The sequence below is a fragment of the Panulirus ornatus genome, chromosome 64, assembly GCF_036320965.1.
Source record: "Panulirus ornatus isolate Po-2019 chromosome 64, ASM3632096v1, whole genome shotgun sequence".
Classification (NCBI taxonomy): Eukaryota; Metazoa; Arthropoda; class Malacostraca; order Decapoda; family Palinuridae; genus Panulirus; species Panulirus ornatus.
Window position 1 is genome coordinate 21,214,893 of NC_092287.1, and position 20,896 is coordinate 21,235,788.

General features: G+C 39.1%; 1 protein-coding gene across 2 annotated transcripts in view; it reads right to left on the reverse strand.

The window, feature by feature from the left end:
• Positions 1-10,484: 10,484 nt before the first annotated feature.
• Positions 10,485-20,896, reverse strand: part of LOC139746290 (uncharacterized) — a 51,096-nt gene continuing 40,684 nt past the window's right edge. Inside the window, exons 6-9 of one of the 2 annotated variants that reach the window (XM_071657378.1) lie at positions 18,897-19,057; positions 16,737-16,967; positions 12,301-12,387; positions 10,485-11,182 (exon numbers count right to left, since the gene is read on the reverse strand). In XM_071657378.1, coding sequence (XP_071513479.1) covers positions 10,970-11,182; positions 12,301-12,387; positions 16,737-16,967; positions 18,897-19,057 — 692 coding nt within the window. In that variant the 3' untranslated portion in view covers positions 10,485-10,969. The remainder of the gene's footprint in view (positions 11,183-12,300; positions 12,388-16,736; positions 16,968-18,896; positions 19,058-20,896) is intronic. The other variant, XM_071657379.1, reaches the window with a different exon arrangement.

Below are 20,896 nucleotides of genomic sequence, written 5' to 3' on the forward strand. Positions count from 1 at the left end.
GTGGAGGCGAAAGTGAAGATTTGTAGAGGTTTTCAGAAAAGAAGAGAGAATGTTGGGGTGAACAGAGTGGTGAGAGTGAGCGAGCTTGGGAAGGAGACTTGTGTGAGGAAGTACCAGGAGAGACTGAGTAGAAAATGGAAAAAGGTGAGAACAAAGGACATAAGGGGAGTGGGGTAGGAATGGGATGTATTTAGGGAAGTAGATTAGAAAGGGTAGTGACTGGTGGGATGAAGAAGTAAGATTATTAGTGAACGAGAAGAGAGAGGCATTTGGATGATTTTTGCAGGGAAATAATGCAAATGACTGGGAGATGTATAAAAGAAAGAGACAGGAGGACAAGAGAAAGGTGCAAGAGGTGAAAAAGAGGGCAATGAGAGTTGGGGTGAGAGAGTATCATTAAATTTTAGAGAGAATAAAAAGATGTTTTGGAAGGAGGTAAATAAAGTGCATAAGACAAGGGAACAAATGGGAACTTCAGTGAAGGGGGCTAATGGGGAGGTGATAACAAGTAGTGGTGATGTGAGGAGATGGAGTGAGTATTTTGAAGGTTTGTTGAATGTGTTTGATGATAGAGTGGCAGATATAGGGTGTTTGGTCGAGGTGGTGTGCAAAGTGAGAGGGTTAGGGAGAATGATTGATGATAGAGTGGCAGACATAGGGTGTTTGGTCAAAGTGGTGTGCAAAGTGAGAGGGTTAGGGAGAATGATTTGGTAAATAGAGAAGAGGTAGTAAAAGCTTTGCGGAAGATGAAAGCCGGCAAGGCAGCGGGTTTGGATGGTATTGCAGTGGAATTTATTAAAAAAGGGGGTGACTGTATTGTTGACTGGTTGGTAAGGTTATTTAATGTATGTATGACTCCCACTTATCTAAAACACTTCACGTTCTCCAATTTTTCTCCACTCAAACTTACATCCAAATTTACTTGTCCCTCAACCCTACTGAACCTAATAACCTTGCCCTTATTCACATTTACTCTCAACTTTCTCCCTTCACACACTTTCCCAAACTCAGTCACCAATTTCTGCAGTTTCTTACTCTGATCAGCCACCAGAGGTGTGTTATCGGCGAACAACGACTGATTCACTTCCCAGTCCACTCACCCCAACAGACTGCATACTCCCCCTCTCTCCAAAACTCCAGCACTTACCTCCCATTCATAAACAAATTAAACAATAATAGGGACATCACACATCCCTGCCGCAGACCGACCTTCACCGGGAACCAATCGCTCTCCTCTCTTCCTACTTGTACACATGCCTTACATCCTTGGTGAAAAATTTTCACTGCTTCTAGCAGCTTACCTTCCACACCATATACTCTTAAGGCCTTCCACAAAGCATCTCTACCAACCCTATCATATGCCTGCTATAGATCCATAAATGCTACATACAAATCCATCCGTTTTTCTATCGTATACCTGCTCCAAATCCATAAATGCTACATACAAATCCATCTGTTTTTCTAAGTATTTCTCACACACATTCTTCAAGGCATGATTCACACATCCTCTACCACTTCTGAAACCACAGTGCTCCTCTCCAATCTGGTGCTCTGTACATACCTTCACCCTCTCATTCAATACCCTTCCATACAATTTCCCAGGAATACTCAACAAACTTATGCCTCTGTCATTTGAACACTCACCTTTATCCCCTTTGCCTTTGTACAGTGGCACTATGTATGCATTCCACCAATCCTCTGGCACTTCACCATGATCCATACATACATTAAATATCTTTACTAACCAGTTGACAACACAGTTCCCCCTTTCTTAATAAATTATACCGCAATACCATTCAAACCTGCCACCTGGCTGGATTTCATCCTCTGCAAAGCTTTCACTACTACTCTCTTAACCAAACCATTCTCCCCGACCCTCTAACTTTGCACACTAACCCGACAAAAACACCCTACATCTGCCACTCTATCATCAGACTTATCAACAAACTTTCAAAATACTCACTCCACCTCCTTCTCACTTCATCACTTTGTTATTACTTCATCCCTTGCCTCCTTCACCAAAATTCAATAAGTATGGTAAATTAAATAAATTTTAAATTAAAGTGCATTTACAAATGCTGTTTAAAAGGTGCAGTATGTACTAGCTGAGCAAGAGCATTTATTCCTTACTCTTTGGGGTAGCTTAAAAGGAATACTACCCATATTTCTCATTCATAGAGGAAAAGTGAGGGATGGGAGTTGAGGGGGATGAAAATCTAACCCACCTATTTTACACTTTCTATTTATTTATTTGCTTTGTCGCTGTCTCCTGTGTTAGCGAGGTAGCACAAGGAAACAGACGAAAGAATGGCCCAACCCACCCACATACACATGTATATACATACATGTCCACACAAGCAAATATACATACCTATACATCTCAATGTATACATATATATACACACACAGTACATAATTCATACTGTGCCTTTATTCATTCCCATCGCCACCCCGCCACACATGAAATAACAACCCCCTCCCCCTTATGTGCGCGAGGTAGCGCTAGGAAAAGACAACAAAGGCCACATTCGTTCACACTCAGTCTCTAGCTGTCATGTAATAATGTACCAAGACCATAGCTCCCTTTCCACATCCAGGCCCCACAGAACTTTCCATGGTTTACCCCAGACGCTTCACATGCCCTGATTCAATCCACTGATAGCACGTTGACCCCGGTATACCACATTGTTCCAATTCACTCCATTCCTTGCACGCCTTTCACCCTCCTGCATGTTCAGGCCCCGATCACTCAAAATCTTTTTCACTCCATCTTTCCACCTCCAATTTGGTCTTCCAATTCTCCTTGTTTCCTCCACCTCTGACACATATATCCTTTTGGTCAATCTTTCCTCACTCATTCTCTCCATGTGACCAAACCACTTCAAAACACCCTCTTCTGCTCTCTCAACCACACTCTCTTTATTACCACACATCTCTCTTACCCTATTTTTACTTACTCGATCAAACCACCTCACACCACTTATTGTCCTCAAACATCTCATTTCCAGCATATCCACCCTCCTCTGCACAACGCTATCTATAGCCCACGCCTCGCAACCGTATAACATTGTTGGAACCACTATTCCTTCAAACATACCCATTTTTGCTTCCAGAGATAATGTTCTCAACTTCCACACATTCTTCAATGCTCCCAGAACTTACGCCCCCTCCCCCACCCTATGATTCACTTCCACTTCCATGGTTCCGTCTGCTGCGAAATCCACTCCCAGATATCTAAAACACTTCACTTCCTCCAGTTTTTCTCCATTCAAACTTACCTCCCAATTGACTTGTCCCTCCACCCTACTGTACCTAATAACCTTGCTCTTATTCACATTTACTTTCAGCTTTCTTCTTTCACACACTTTACCAAACTCAGTCACCAGCTTCTGCAGTTTCTCACCCGAATCAGCCACCAGTGCTGTATCATCAGCGAACAACAACTGACTTACTTCCCAAGCTCTCTCATCCACAACATACTGCATACTTGCCCCTTTCCAAAACCCTTCTATTCACCTCCCTAACAACCCCATCCATAAACAAATCAAACAACCATGGAGACATCACACACCCCTGCCAGAAACCTACATTCACTGGGAACCAATCACTTTCCTCTCTTCCTACACGTACACATGCCTTACACCCTCGATAAAAACTTTTCACTGCTTCTAACAACTTGCCTCCCACACCATATATTCTTAATACCTTCCACAGAGCATCTCTATCAACTCTGTCATATGCCTTCTCCAGATCCATAAATGCTACATACAAATCCATTTGCTTTTCTAAGTATTTCTCACATACATTCTTCAAAGCAAACACCTGATCCACACATCCTCTACCACTTCTGAAACCACACCACTCCTCCCCAATCTGATGCTCTGTACATGCCTTCACCCTCTCAATCAATACCCTCCCATATAATTTCCCAGGAAATTGTATTATTTCCACTTTTTAAAAGTGGAAATGAGGAGGAAAACATGGATTTTTCCCTCTAAAGCTCGTGCATCTATTCTTGACAATTATTTAGATGGAAAAAGCAAGAATGCATCTTTGGCAAACAATTTATCTGCTCTGTCTAGAGAAAGTGTATGATGGAGTTTCATGGAGATGCTCTGTGGGAGGTGTTAAGAATTATGATGTAGGAGGAAAATTGCTAATACCAGTAAAGATATTTTCTCAACTGAGCAAGGTGTGTGTGTTGAATTAGGAAAGAGAAGGGTGTCTGGCCTCAAGTGAAGGTGGGTCTGCAGCTAGGGTGTTTAATTTGCTTTTGGGAGGGATGGTGAGGTAGGTAAATACAAGGGTCTTGGAGAGAGGGGCAGGAATCCAGTCTGTTGAGCCTTGGGATATGGGTCAGTTGTCGACTGTTTATGACAGAGCGCTGCTGGCAGGCATGAGCCTGGTTGGTGTCCAAGACTGGAAGTGTGTGAAAGGTTAGAAAGTTGAGAGGAAATGTGAATAAAAGGAAGGTTATTAGGTCTAGCATTGTAAAGAGACAGGTTAGCTGGGGATGTGAGTTTTATTGAGGAAATTTGGAGGAAGTGAAGTGTCTGATACTTGGGAGTGGCCACAGCAGCAACTGGAACCATGGAACCCAAGTCAAGTTAGAGGGTGGATGAAGGGGAGAAGGTTGAGGAGAGCATGTTAAGGGAGGTCACTATCTGGGAGGGCAAAAATGGGTATGTTTGAAGGTACAGTTGTCTAAACAGTGTTGTATGGATGCAAGGTATATGCTATATGTGAGAATGTATGGAAGAGCTAGAATGTGTTGGAAATAAGTGTTTCAGGACATGTGGTGTGAGGAAAGTTGATCAAATAATTGTAAGGCAAGAGAGAAGTGCTGTAATAAGAAGAGCATGGTTGAAAAAGCTGAAGAGGGAGTGCTGAAATGATTTGGACATACGGTGAAGATGCATAGGGAGAGGTTGACAAAGAGGATATATTTTTTTAGAAATGGAGGGCACAAGAAGGCGAAGATTAAATCGGAGATGGAAGGATGGAATGAACAAGATTTTGAGTGCTCATAGCCTGAACATGCAAGAGGATGAAAGGTATACACAGGAGAGAGTAAAATGGAGCAATGACTTGCTGTCAACTGACTGAACCAAGGGATATGAACCATCTGGGGAAAACCACAAAAAGGTCTGTGGGACCTGGATGTGGATAGGGGGTTGTGGTTTAGGTGAATTACACATGGCAGCTAGGGAATGGATAAAAGCAAATAAGACCTTTTCTTTGTTCCTGGCAATACGGAAAACTGCGAACAGGTATGAAAGAAAGAACAAAAACATGTACATTACTCATGTAGGTATAACTGAACTCTCCATGCTCAAGGTTACATTGCAAGTGAAAAATACTTATGACAAGGATGTATGACTGGGAGTCCAGTCTCTTCAAAGAACTTCTCATTCCAAAGTTCACAATTTCTTGCTACTAAAAGCAGTGCAGCCTTGAGCTGTAGGAGCCTGTTGAAAAAGATCCAGGGTAACACCAGGACTCTTCCTTAGATACTGGTCCTAGGATAATTATATAACTCACATATTTCCTGTGCATTGTAGGGGTGACCAAAAGGAGCAGAAATGTGAGAGTGGAAATGCTCTATTCCTGTATCACTACATTTCCCAACAAAGGAAGAGAGGAAGAAACTAAGCAAGGATTTTTCTTCTGAGGCACAGTAGCCTGTTTGTGGTGCCACTTTGCTAAGGCTGGAAAAGACAAATGGGAATCAAAGAAGAATATATTTATATTCCCATAAACTTGGAGGAGGAATATGGATCACTATAGACATGTCTGATTAATTAAAGGCATTCTATTCATAGCATGCGATGTTCTTGGCTAATCAAATATTTCAGATAATTAAAATTTATTGAATGTGCTATTCTTTCACAAGTCTAGAGTTAAAAATGCTGTGTTGAATTATTAGTATGGTAAATCTAATTTCATAAACCTTCTGTTATACATACTAATATTAATGACTGGAGATTGTGATTACCTGTTAAAAGTACAGTAACAGTCAAACTAATATATAAAAAGTACTGCTAAGCAGCCACAATAATCACTAGCCTTACCTTTACATAGTATCCTGTTATCTACTTAAGAGACAAAAACTGAACTGTGATACACTAATTCATTCCTTAAATGTCTCAGCTATGGAACTTCCCTCAGCTCCTGCTGTGAATGATATTGCTCTGTCTAATGTAGTTACTAATGACTGCCACAACCTGTTCCATCATTTCAGATATATCACCTTTAGTCTTAAAAAAATATAACAAGAAAGGCAGCCTTATTACTAATCTCCAGCTTGTAATCTCTCATCCCCTGTACCATGCACTTAGGGCCTTCCACCCCTTCTCTTCTCTCTCCTTGCTTTTTGCTGCCTTTTTCTTTCTCTCCTACGCCTTCTTCTCTCACGATGTTGCCGTTTCCTTTCTTCAATTGTCTGGTCTATATCTTCATTCCATTCCCCATCCTCCTCATTTTGCTGCCGCCCTATGCCATTTACTTCTATCCATTCACTATCTGCAGAATGATCATCTCGTTTTTCCTGAAACATTTACAAAAGGTAAGATTCACAGGAATTTCTGAATAACATAGAAAAGACAGAATCAATGAATATCTGATTTCCACAAAAATCAGATAGTTAATGTTACAGAATGTTCAAGAAAATGTATCTGAAACTGGTAAATGGAAAAAAAACATCAATAAAAAGGGGGAGGGAGAGAATCATTATCATACAGAAGTAGTCTACACATTTTGAGTTAAATATTATGTTCTCTCAACCACAATCTTTATTACCACACATCTCTCTTACCCTTTTATCACACTACATATTTCATTTATTATATTATACTTTGTCGCTGTCTCCCACGTCAGTGAGGTAACGCAAGGAAACAGACGAAAGAATGGCCCAACCCATCCACATACACATGTATATACATACACTTCCACACAAACACATATACATACCTATACATCTCAACGTATACATATATATATATACACACAGACATATACATATATACACATGTACATAATTCATACAGTCTGCCCTTATTCATTCCCGTTGCCACTCTGGCACACATGAAATGACAGCCCCCTCCCCCCGCATGTGCACGAGGTAGCGTTAGGAAAAGACAACAAAGGCCACATTCGTTCACACTCAGTCTCTAGCTGCCATGTATAATGCACCGAAACCACAGCTCCCTTTCCACATCCAGGCCCCACAGAACTTTCCATGGTTTACCCCAGACGCTTCACATGCCCTGGTTCAATCCATTGACAGCACATCGACCCTGGTATACAACATCGTTCCAGTTCACTCTATTCCTTGCACACCTTTCACCATCCAGCATGTTCAGGCCCCGATCACTCAAAATCTTTTTCACTCCATCTTTCCACCTCCAATTTGGTCTCCCACTTCTCGTTCCCTTCACCTCTGACACATATATCCTCTTCGTCAATCTTTCCTCACTCATTTGTCAATCTTTCCTCACTCATTCTCTCCATGTGACCAAACCATTTCAAAACACCCTCTTCTGCTCTCTCAACTACACTCTTTTTATTACCACACATCTCTCTTACCCTTTCATGACTTACTCGATCAAACCACCTCACACCACATATAGACCTCAAACCTCTCATTTCCAGCACATCCACCCTCCTCCGCACAACTCTATCTATAGCCCATGCCTCGCAACCATATAACAGTGTTGGAACCACTATTCCTTCAAACATACCCATTTTTGCTTTTGGAGATAACATTCTCGACTCCCACACATTTTTCAACCCTCCCAGAACTTTCGCCCCCTCCCCCACCATATGATTCACTTCCACTTCCATGGTTCCATCCCCTGCTAAATCCACTCCCAGATATCTAAAACACTTCACTTCCTCCAGTTTTTCTCCATTCAAACTTATCTCCCAATTAACTTGTCCCTCCACCCTACTGTACCTAATAACCTTGCTCTTATTCACATTTACTCTCAGCTTTCTTGTTTCACAGACTTTACCAAACTCAGTCACCAGCTTCTGCAGTTTCTCACCCGAATCAGCCACCAGCACTGTATCATCAGCGAACAACAACTGACTCACTTCCCAAGCTCTCTCATCCACAACAGACTGCATACTTGCCCCTCTTTCCAAAACTCTTGCATTCACCTCCCTAACAACCCCATCCATAAACAAATTAAACAACCATGGAGACATCACACACCCCTGCCATAAACCAAAGAACCAATCACTTTCCTCTTTTCCTACACGTACACATGCCTTACACCCTCGATAAAAACTTTTCACTGCTTCTAACAACTTGCCTCCCACACCATATATTCTTAATACCTTCCACAGAGCATCTCTATCAACTCTATCATATGCCTTCTCCAGATCCATAAATGCTACATACAAATCCATTTGCTTTTCTAAGTATTTCTCACATACATTCTTCAAAGCAAACACCTGATCCACACATCCTCTACCACTTCTGAAACCACACTGCTCTTCTCCAATCTGATGCTCTGTACATGCCTTGACCCTCTCAATCAATACCCTCCCATATAATTTCCGAGGAAATTGTATTATTTCCACTTTTTAAAAGTGGAAATGAGGAGGAAAACATGGATTTTTCCCTCTAAAGCTCGTGCATCTATTCTTGACAATTATTTAGATGGAAAAAGCAAGAATGCATCTTTGGCAAACAATTTATCTGCTCTGTCTAGAGAAAGTGTATGATGGAGTTTCATGGAGATGCTCTGTGGGAGGTGTTAAGAATTATGATGTAGGAGGAAAATTGCTAATACCAGTAAAGATATTTTCTCAACTGAGCAAGGTGTGTGTGTTGAATTAGGAAAGAGAAGGGTGTCTGGCCTCAAGTGAAGGTGGGTCTGCAGCTAGGGTGTTTAATTTGCTTTTGGGAGGGATGGTGAGGTAGGTAAATACAAGGGTCTTGGAGAGAGGGGCAGGAATCCAGTCTGTTGAGCCTTGGGATATGGGTCAGTTGTCGACTGTTTATGACAGAGCGCTGCTGGCAGGCATGAGCCTGGTTGGTGTCCAAGACTGGAAGTGTGTGAAAGGTTAGAAAGTTGAGAGGAAATGTGAATAAAAGGAAGGTTATTAGGTCTAGCATTGTAAAGAGACAGGTTAGCTGGGGATGTGAGTTTTATTGAGGAAATTTGGAGGAAGTGAAGTGTCTGATACTTGGGAGTGGCCAGAGCAGCAACTGGAACCATGGAACCCAAGTCAAGTTAGAGGGTGGATGAAGGGGAGAAGGTTGAGGAGAGCATGTTAAGGGAGGTCACTATCTGGGAGGGCAAAAATGGGTATGTTTGAAGGTACAGTTGTCTAAACAGTGTTGTATGGATGCAAGGTATATGCTATATGTGAGAATGTATGGAAGAGCTAGAATGTGTTGGAAATAAGTGTTTCAGGACATGTGGTGTGAGGAAAGTTGATCAAATAATTGTAAGGCAAGAGAGAAGTGCTGTAATAAGAAGAGCATGGTTGAAAAAGCTGAAGAGGGAGTGCTGAAATGATTTGGACATACGGTGAAGATGCATAGGGAGAGGTTGACAAAGAGGATATATTTTTTTAGAAATGGAGGGCACAAGAAGGCGAAGATTAAATCGGAGATGGAAGGATGGAATGAACAAGATTTTGAGTGCTCATAGCCTGAACATGCAAGAGGATGAAAGGTATGCACAGGAGAGAGTAAAATGGAGCAATGACTTGCTGTCAACTGACTGAACCAAGGGATATGAACCATCTGGGGAAAACCACAAAAAGGTCTGTGGGACCTGGATGTGGATAGGGGGTTGTGGTTTAGGTGAATTACACATGGCAGCTAGGGAATGGATAAAAGCAAATAAGACCTTTTCTTTGTTCCTGGCAATACGGAAAACTGCGAACAGGTATGAAAGAAAGAACAAAAACATGTACATTACTCATGTAGGTATAACTGAACTCTCCATGCTCAAGGTTACATTGCAAGTGAAAAATACTTATGACAAGGATGTATGACTGGGAGTCCAGTCTCTTCAAAGAACTTCTCATTCCAAAGTTCACAATTTCTTGCTACTAAAAGCAGTGCAGCCTTGAGCTGTAGGAGCCTGTTGAAAAAGATCCAGGGTAACACCAGGACTCTTCCTTAGATACTGGTCCTAGGATAATTATATAACTCACATATTTCCTGTGCATTGTAGGGGTGACCAAAAGGAGCAGAAATGTGAGAGTGGAAATGCTCTATTCCTGTATCACTACATTTCCCAACAAAGGAAGAGAGGAAGAAACTAAGCAAGGATTTTTCTTCTGAGGCACAGTAGCCTGTTTGTGGTGCCACTTTGCTAAGGCTGGAAAAGACAAATGGGAATCAAAGAAGAATATATTTATATTCCCATAAACTTGGAGGAGGAATATGGATCACTATAGACATGTCTGATTAATTAAAGGCATTCTATTCATAGCATGCGATGTTCTTGGCTAATCAAATATTTCAGATAATTAAAATTTATTGAATGTGCTATTCTTTCACAAGTCTAGAGTTAAAAATGCTGTGTTGAATTATTAGTATGGTAAATCTAATTTCATAAACCTTCTGTTATACATACTAATATTAATGACTGGAGATTGTGATTACCTGTTAAAAGTACAGTAACAGTCAAACTAATATATAAAAAGTACTGCTAAGCAGCCACAATAATCACTAGCCTTACCTTTACATAGTATCCTGTTATCTACTTAAGAGACAAAAACTGAACTGTGATACACTAATCCATTCCTTAAATGTCTCAGCTATGGAACTTTCCTCAGCTCCTGCTGTGAATGATATTGCTCTGTCTAATGTAGTTACTAATGACTGCCACAACCTGTTCCATCATTTCAGATATATCACCTTTAGTCTTAAAAAAATATAACAAGAAAGGCAGCCTTATTACTAATCTCCAGCTTGTAATCTCTCATCCCCTGTACCATGCACTTAGGGCCTTCCACCCCTTCTCTTCTCTCTCCTTGCTTTTTGCTGCCTTTTTCTTTCTCTCCTACGCCTTCTTCTCTCACGATGTTGCCGTTTCCTTTCTTCAATTGTCTGGTCTATATCTTCATTCCATTCCCCATCCTCCTCATTTTGCTGCCGCCCTATGCCATTTACTTCTATCCATTCACTATCTGCAGAATGATCATCTCGTTTTTCCTGAAACATTTACAAAAGGTAAGATTCACAGGAATTTCTGAATAACATAGAAAAAACAGAATCAATGAATATCTGATTTCCACAAAAATCAGATAGTTAATGTTACAGAATGTTCAAGAAAATGTATCTGAAACTGGTAAATGGAAAAAAAACATCAATAAAAAGGGGGAGGGAGAGAATCATTATCATAATCATTATTTTCTCTATGCCAACTTGCATCCCAATTAACTTGTCTCTTAACCCTGTGGGTCCTAATAATCTTGCTCTTATTCACATTTACTCTCAACTTTCTCCTTTCACACACTTTTCCAAATTCAGTCATTAACTTCTGCAGTTTCTCACACGAATCAGCCACTAGAGCTGTATCATCGGTGAACAACAACTGACTCGCTTCCCAGGCCCTCTCATCCCCAGCAGACTGCATACTTGCCCCTCTTTCCAAAACTCTATATATTTTCTCTCTGGCCTACAGCATTCCTATTCCCTACTACCCTGTCAGTTTCTTCAAGGCTCTCCTCCATTCGTACTTCAAGCTGGCCCTTTCACTATTAATCTATGAAAATTTTGTTTCTTGACTCATGGCCTACTTTCTCAAGGGAAGGAAGGCTTTCATTCTTTATAGAAGCATTACCAATCACTTATTCATAACATTTTCAACAACCCATTCCCAATCATGACCCCATTGGTAAACAGAAATGAGTTAATCCAATAGCTTGATTCTTTAAACAAGGCTTTTTCATAATTCTTCTGTTCAAAATACATGAAACGGGTGCAACGACAATAAAAACAATAAATTTACAGCAAAGCAATGAGAGACAGCTGCTAGTAATGTGCCTAGCATATGAAGAGGCCATGCTCCCCCATGCAAGTCTAAGGTGGAATAATCTTTAAGACTAAATATTTAAGTGCACGAGTAAAGCAGGCAATTATTCATTGAATTAGCATGAAAAAAAGGCAACGAGACAATACAAAACTCTTGACAGTCATTAGCTTTTATATGTTCATCCTGCAAGCTAAAACGTGTAGTATCTCAGCATAGCCCAGTAGGATACAAGAAACTTGGACATCCTTTATTATCACAGTGAATGAAAATTTTTAGTCTTGTATATACATCATACCTTCTCCCAGGATGAATTTAGTATGGAACTTAGAAGATTAATATAACAGTTGCTGTCTAAAGCATTTGTTTCACTTCTAGGTTCATCCTGAAAATTAATAAAAATAATGCAATATCCAACCCAAATAATGCTCTTCAAATGAAAAAATTATGCTTCTAATATCAATATGTAAAAAGGCTCCTTGAAAAGAATGTTGTAGACTAATAATCAAAGAAATACATGACTCACATCTGTCAACTATTGTCAGAAGATAAATGGACTCATTTTTCTTGGATGTTTTCTTTAGCAATATTGCCCAGCAACACCTTGATAAACAACACATCTTTTTGACTTCAAAGACTATTTGTTTCATCTTATCTTTCATCAATTTCATTATTTTTAACTTCTTAGTCTGCATTTGTCTTATTTCCCCCTTGTGTATGCTTGCTGAAGCAAGCAAGCAATCTAGCAAACACTAAAATGCAATAGTCTTATCAACCACTTCAACTTAATATTGTTAAACTTTGATAACTAAAGGGATGAAAATGATAGGTATTGTACTACAGCTTGTCTGGAAGTATATTCTGCAGAAGAGTCAACTATGTGAAAGTATTTATATCAAAACTCTTACTATCCCAGTTTTCTCTTTGCCAAAGGTCTCCCATGTTACTTAAAATATCTAAAGATTGATAATCAATCCCATATGAATGAATTACATATCATATCAAGATTTTCAATCAACTTGTCCACAGAATCTTGGAATAATAGAATGTAGGAATTTAACAAAAAAATTTTCCACACATCACCAATCACTAGCATACATTATCTTATCATATGAAGTTAAGTTTTCACAAAATACTAACTAGCAAAATAAATCTGCAATTGAAATTGAATATCTGCAGCTTCAAACACATACAAAGACAAACTGACTGACCGAGTTCACTGTTGGTAAACGAATTCTAACATCGAGAACATAAATGAATATTAACATTAACAAGAACCAAATTTTCATACTGGATGTAAAAATGAGAATGCAAGGTATAATATGGATTCTGTTGAACTACAAGTAAATGAGGAAATAAACTTGTCATAATCTCGGGTGGCCTAAGCCAAGCAAGCAGTGCACAAGCAGTAAAAGGGTAAACAAATTTCTTGGATTCATAGGCAGGAGTTTTGAATTGAAGTGGTTTTGAATTTACATCTAAGAAATCATGCATACTCTAAAGAGGTAGTTGGTACAGCTCCTTCATGCATACTGTGTTCACTTTTGATAATCCTGCTTGGAACAAGAAAGACAGAACAGAGAGTACAACAATGAGCTATACACAGTGATCCCAGGCTGATAAACAAATCCTATGAGAGCTGAATGAATTTTTTTTAGCTTATTAAAGAGAAAGTTAAGAGATTGTCTAGTACAGGCCTTCAAAATTATAAAAAGGATTGATAATCTTAATTCAACAAGCTACTTAAATCTTGATTTCAGTCATTTTCATCTAATTTCAGTCATTCCAATGGATATAAGATTGTGGGCCATCATTTTACCTTGAATGAAGCAAAGTACTCTCTCTTAACTGGACTGTTAACATATGGAATAATTTACCAAATAGGGTGGTTGAAAGCAGTACTATGGACACAATTAGGAATAATCTTCAAATATTTTGCTTCAAGTCTATGACCAACAATATTAGCATCTCCTTAGTTACATGAACAGATTTGTAAGTTTTCCTTTAGAACCATCCATAAGACTTTCTACTTGACACAATCTGAGTTTCTGACATCTTTCACTACCACAGAGAGCCCCAAAAGGAAACCCATGGTCTCTTGCTGTTTAAATTCCTTCGTAATTTTTGTATAAGTAAAAATTCTAAGATCAAGAAAAATAGTTGAAATCTAACCCTTATACTCCTATGCTGGTTCCCTTCCCTAAAAAAAAGAAAAAAAAAAAAAAAAAAAAAAAAAAAAAAAATAAGCGATTTTCAGGTGTAACTTTAAAGTGCGTTATTCTTTGCATTTGAAACATTCATAATACAATGAAAATAACTGTAAGAGTATGCTTTGGCCACTAACATCCAGCCAAGACAATTTACATGTTTGGAGAGCTTCATAAGGACAGAGCATCTAAGAAATGCTACTGACATCTGCTAGATACATATGGCTCATGGGCTGCAATACCATCCAAACCCATCACGTTGCCTGATTTCACCTTCCACAAAACTTTCACCACCTCTTCTCTCTTAACTAAACCATTCTTCCTGACTCTCTCATTTTGCACACCACCCCGATCAAAACACCGTATATCTCCACCCTATCATCAAACACATTCAACAAACCTTCAAAATACTTACTCCATCCCCTTCTCACTTCATCACTGCCCAATATTATTTCCCCCCTTGCCCCCTTCACCGATGTTCCCATTTATTTTCTTGTCTTACGCATGTTATTTACCTCCTTTCAAAACATCCTTTTTATTCTCCTTAAAATTAAATGATACCCTCTCACCCCAACTCTCATTTGCCTTCTTTTTCAACACTTGCACCTTTCTCTTGACCTCCTGCTGCTTTCTTTACACATCAGTAGGGTTGAAAGTTGCTCAACCCAAGAACATACATGTCTGGAGGAGTTAAGGGGTTTAAGTGCACATTGAAAAGGTCAAAAAGCCAAATAAACCTTAATACTGTACTCTTTACACTCATGTTTTTAGGGCATCACTTCAATGTTTGGCAAAGTCCATAACTTAGCACTTGCTGCTAAGTTAAATAGGACCTGTGTTTGCAAAATTCACTGCTTTGTTGTATGGGTGCTGCCCAGACATCCCAGTGTTGCCACAATCCACTGTTTTCTATTTTGAATTGCTAAGCATAGCTTATTACACGAAAACAAGGGATACGGCAAGGACCGTTTAAGAAGATATCAAAGCAATGAACAAGCCAAGGTATATCAAATTGAAACTCTTTACCAAGCCGGAGCCGAGTTTTCATCATCTTCCAAGCACATTCACAGCAGCTCCTACAATGGACAAAGTAAAACACTCGCCTTCAGCCTAAGGTATCATCATCATCACAGTAAGATAACATTCATGTTTACTCACCCTCAGGTTTAATTTGGCCTGATGCCAACCTAGCAGTTCAACTATGTAATCATGTATTGCTACTTTAGTCTACATTGTACACTTTAGGATTGGAAACAAGGAAGAAGTTTACGTGCAGTACATATATATGATTGCAATGTTTAAAAAATATGTCAACTTAAAATTGGGAAAGCAACATCCCACAATTTGTAATCTTTAAGCAACACTCGACAGTCTGCGAAAGGAAAAAAGACTATTTATGGTGAGTATATTGATATACATGTAACATTTTAAAACAAACACTGTGAAAGTATAACTAAGTTGTAATTCTATTGACTATTAGGTATACAGGGGTCAGCGTGCTGTCAATGACTAAAATAGGGCATGCGAAGCACTGGGGTAAACCATGGAAAGGTCTATGGACCCTGTTGTGGATAGGGAGCTGTGGTTTTGGTGCACTGCACATGACAGCTAGAGGATGGATATGAGGTACTGTGTTCTTTCTTGATCTGCACCTAAATGATACCTCACTAATGCATCCTTTCTTTATCTGCTCCTTGCACAACCTCACTAATGCAGGAAATTGCAATAAAGTATGAAAAAAGGTGCTCCTGGCAACATCAATACCTATAATATCAAAGCTACCCTAATTCAGCAACTGCTTGGGCCCTAGCTTACCAGATTTGTTATTGTACAAAAAATGAGAAAGAGATCTCTACAATCAGGTTCCCCACTGAGTAGATCAGTATTTAAATGTGCAGGTACATGCATCAATATTGTCTGTACACTGGTGATAAAATTTTTCATCCTCTGACCTGGGACAGTCCAACCAACATGCATTAAAAATTAACACTGGTAAAGAGAAAAGGAAAGTTCCTCAACATTACCAAAATCAGCTGGTTCCCTGCAAATAAGTGTAATCAAATTGGCCAACAAAAATTCTTTGCCAACAAAACAAAGAAATGAAGTATCATTACAAAGCTTTGACATGCTGGCAAGCAAAAAAATTCTTAAATACTAAAATCTTCCCGAGTACAAGTAATGGCATTTAAGTTAACAGACATAATGAGGACACAATAGAACTTCAAAAATTTAAAAACATTAAGTATAACTTAAGTTGCCAAAATATTCCACAATTCATTGCCTGAATGACATGACTTTTCATGGTGGATCACAATCAGCAACTAAATGTGGTGTGGCCCCATAATGACCCAACTAGCCACTCACGTTAAGCCATTTATATTTAGGCATGTCCTCTCATTGTCATGCTAATTTTGACTTTACCTGTGTCTAACCACAAAGGTTCAAGCCGTGCAAATGGTAAAAAATATTTATACCCATCTAATCAATCAAACAATTGCTTGCTAAATATTTCTCTAGTTATTCTTACCCTTAAGTGTTCAAAGTTTTTTGGACTGGAGGCAGATATTCCTGTGGTTGTTATATTTGGGTAATGGCGGTCTATCTGACTTCTTATCCAGGGATAAAGAAAAGGAATGTTTACATATACTCCTGGTACTCCATCATCACCACAGCCTATACCCCAGGCAGTCATTCCCACCAAGGAATACCTTTTTGGGTTATCGATCCGGGCACAAGCCAGAGGTCCTCCACCATCTCCCTGTAATAAAAGCAGAAATCATAAAATATGGCTCTCCCATCTAATGACAATTCATAGTTATAATGTTGTGGGTGAGTGGTACAGGTTTTTATATCCTCTGTTAAGAGCAAAATCTTTACAAAAGTACAAAAAAAATGAGTGACAGCATTCAAGTGTGCTATCATAAAGTGATATGTTTCAAAAGAAACAGGCAACACTTGGGCATGTATATGTAAGCAGCACCTCTGCAGTTCCAAGGTTGTACTACTTCCATCAGCAGTAAATGATGATGATCTTTGGAATGAAAAGTACATCAGTGACTGTTTTTCCTTTAGTCAATGTTTTTCCTTTAGTCAACGGATGACACAGCCACGCCAAAGGTTGTATATAGGGGTTGATGTGCTGCCAATGGAATGAACCATGGGTTGAGAAGCAGCAGGGGTAAACCATGGAAAGGTCTGTGGGGCCTGTTTGTAGATTGGGAGTTATGGTTGTTGTTCACTGATGATACAGCATTGGTGGCCGATTTGAATGAGAAACTACAGAAGTTGGTGACTGAGTTTAGAAGCATGAGAGAAAGGAGAAAGTTGAGAGTAAATTTATAGACTCCTGTGGTGTAGTGGTTACCGTTCCTGACAAATTCATGGGCTGCCCAAGGTCAAGCGCATAGGTTTAAATCCTGGTTGTGGGAGTTGATCCACAGTCAACCCAGCTGTTCATCCACTCCATAGGGCTGGTAGATAAAATGGATACCTGGCTCAGGCTAGAGTATGAATCTATACAGTGTTAATAGGATGGCCCTGATTAGGGCCTCAGCTGCCCCTGCTGTCTCAGCTAACAAAAAAAAAAAAAAAAAAGAAAAAAAAAAAAAAGTGAATAAAAGCAAGGTTATTAAGTTCAGCAGCAGGGCTGAGGGACAAGTTAATCGGGATGTAAGTCTGAAATAAGGAAAATTGGAGGAGGTGAAGTGTTTCAGATATCTGGGAGTGAACTTGGCAGTAAATGTAACCACGAAAGCGGAGGCAAGCAATGGGGTGGGGGAGGTAGCGAAGGTTCTGGGAGTGATGAAAACGTGTGGAAAGAGAGAATGTTATCTTGGAGAGCAAAAATGGGCATATTTGAAGGCATAGTAGTTCCATCAATGCTGTACGGTTGCAAGGCATATGCTGTAGATGGGGTTGTGCAGAGGAAGGTGGATGTGTTAGAAATGAAATGCCTGAGGACAATGTGGTGTGAGGTGGTTTGATTAAGTAATGAAAGGGTAAAAGAGAGATGTGGTAAGAAAAAGAGTGTGGTTGAGAAAGCAGAAAAAGTGTTGAAAAGTTTTGGCCATAAGGAGAGAATGAGTGAAGAAAAGTTGACGAAGATGATATATGTCAGTCATGGGGGGAAAAAGAAGTGGGAGACCAACTGGAGATGTAAGGATGAAGTGAAAAAGATTTTGAGCGATCAGGGCCTGAACATGCAGGAGGGTGAAACTCACTCACAGATAAAGTGAACTGGACTGATGTTGTGTACTGGGGTCAACGTGCTGTCAATGGATTGAACCAGGGCATGAGAAACATCTGGGATAAATCATGGAAAGGTGTATGGGCATTTATGTATATATACGTGTATGTGAGTGGATGGGCCATTTTTCATCTGTTTCCTGGTGCTACCTAGCTGATGTGGGAAATGGTGGTCATGTATAATATATATGCATGTGTGTATGTGTTTGTGCATATATATAGGGATAGGGGAGAAAGAATACTTGTACATCTCAATGCATCTAACTTTACCATACAAACATTACTTCAACCTAATGACTCATAGAAATGCAAAAAAGTAACAGATGAAAACTGGACAACATCCTGTACTGGAGCTCTAGATAAGAAATAACTTTTTTCTTGTTCAAAACTGATTTCAAAAAGATAAAATGGGTATATGTTAATGTCAACACTGTGTACTCACTCTGCAGGCATCTTTGCCCTTCTCTCCTCCAGCACAGATGAAGGAATCATGCAGGCGAAAATATGATCCAAGTCTGGTTTTTCGCAGACTGGCTTGGCATTCAGCTTGTTTTATCAGTGGCAGTGTCAAACTCTTCATAATCTTCTGGAACTTGCCATCCTCTGCTCAACACAAGATTTCATGTGGGGGAGAACAGATAGAATTCTTGAAGCTTTTAGCCAATTGCATGCATGAACTTCCACATATGACAAATGTACTGTAGTGTATGATTTAACAACAAACTAAATAAAGATACAAAAGGGTTCACAGCCACAGACTCCAAATTTCTGTGCTAATTCTTACAAGTACGTATATGACTAAAATAAAAATCTAAGTAACACAAAATATAAAACACATGCTAACTTCACTTAAATACATACACATATATAGGTATACAGCCATACACAATGTATTTCTTGATGCATACATACAAAGTTTTTAAAAGATCATGATGTTAACATAGACATTTAAGTCATAAGAGAATCAAAAACTAGATGGCACAACTGGAAGACAGACAAGAAAGGTGCATAGAGGGAAGAGAAGCATTCTTCAGAAACAGAGTGGTGGACTTGTGGGGAAAACTTAATCAAGATTCTTCAGAAACAGAGTGGTGGACTTGTGGGAAAATTTAATCAGACTAATGAAACAAGCTAAGCAAAAAGAAAGTATATGAAAGTGTCTCTGGAAAACTCAAAATCCCACAAGATACAGAAAACAAATAATTAGGCCCGAAAAAACAGTTTCCTCCCTACATGCACAAACAGGTCAACAGTAAAAACATGAGTGCATACACATGTTAAGAGTTGTTCAATATGTAATCATACACACACACAATATACACAACCTTTAAGCTTTTAAACTGGTTGATGAAGTAGATAATGAGCAGTTCTTGAGAGATGCAGTTCATAACATGAAATTAAGTAAGAAACTTACTGAAAAAGATGTTTAGTACATGTACAGTACATCAGTGGATGAATGTAATACAATGAATCGAGACATGTAGAGAGCATCTAGAAATTTACAAAGTTGCAATTGCACACACACACACAAACACATTATGATAATTATAAAGGAGGCAAACTGTCTAATGGCAAATATTAGAACTATCAAAATATCTGGAAAAGGAAATATCTAGCAAGCTGCTCATCCTAAATTAGACTAAAACAAATATGTTTCTCAAGCTTGGTCAATGCACATTGTTACAGTTATCTCCCCTCATTCCCGATAATTGTTTCAGTTATCCATGATATGTTCAGTTTTTCTATCAATGGTACATTATATTCTTTTGAAAAATCTTATTGTCGTATGTTACAACATGAAATTTTGATTATTAAATCAAGAATAAATCAATAGTAGCCATTTTTACTATTATACAAATTTATGGAAGACCACGGAATATGTAAGAGATAAAATAATAGGAAATATTTGTATGCAAGAATAGAAAAAGTACTGAAATGTTTATGTTCTGTTTGCTCTCTTCCTCAGAACAGCTCTCGAGTAGTATGTAGTACAATGCTGTTGGGCAAATTATCTGTACACATCTTGGTGATTTCAAAAACATGTTATAAATTGAGGCCAGTATATTTGCCCAAGATTTGCTAAGTAAAATATGTAGAGGGAGATCACTGCATTAAGAGAAATTTGTATCTTTATGTTCAGAGAGAGATTATGTTTATTTTTGCTGATGTAAATACACTTTTATAGCTTTATCCCTGGGGATAGGGGATTAAGAATACTTCCCACGTATTCCCTGCGTGTCGTAGAAGGCGACTAAAAGGGGAGGGAGCGGGAGGCTGGAAATCCTCCCCTCTCTTTTTTTTTTTTTAATTTTCCAAAAGAAGGAACAGAGGGAGCCAGGTGAGGATATTCCAAAAAAGGCCCAGTCCTCTGTTCTTAGCGCAACCTCGCTAACGCGGGAAATGGCGAATAGTTTAAAAGAAAGAAAAAAGCTTTTTTACCAC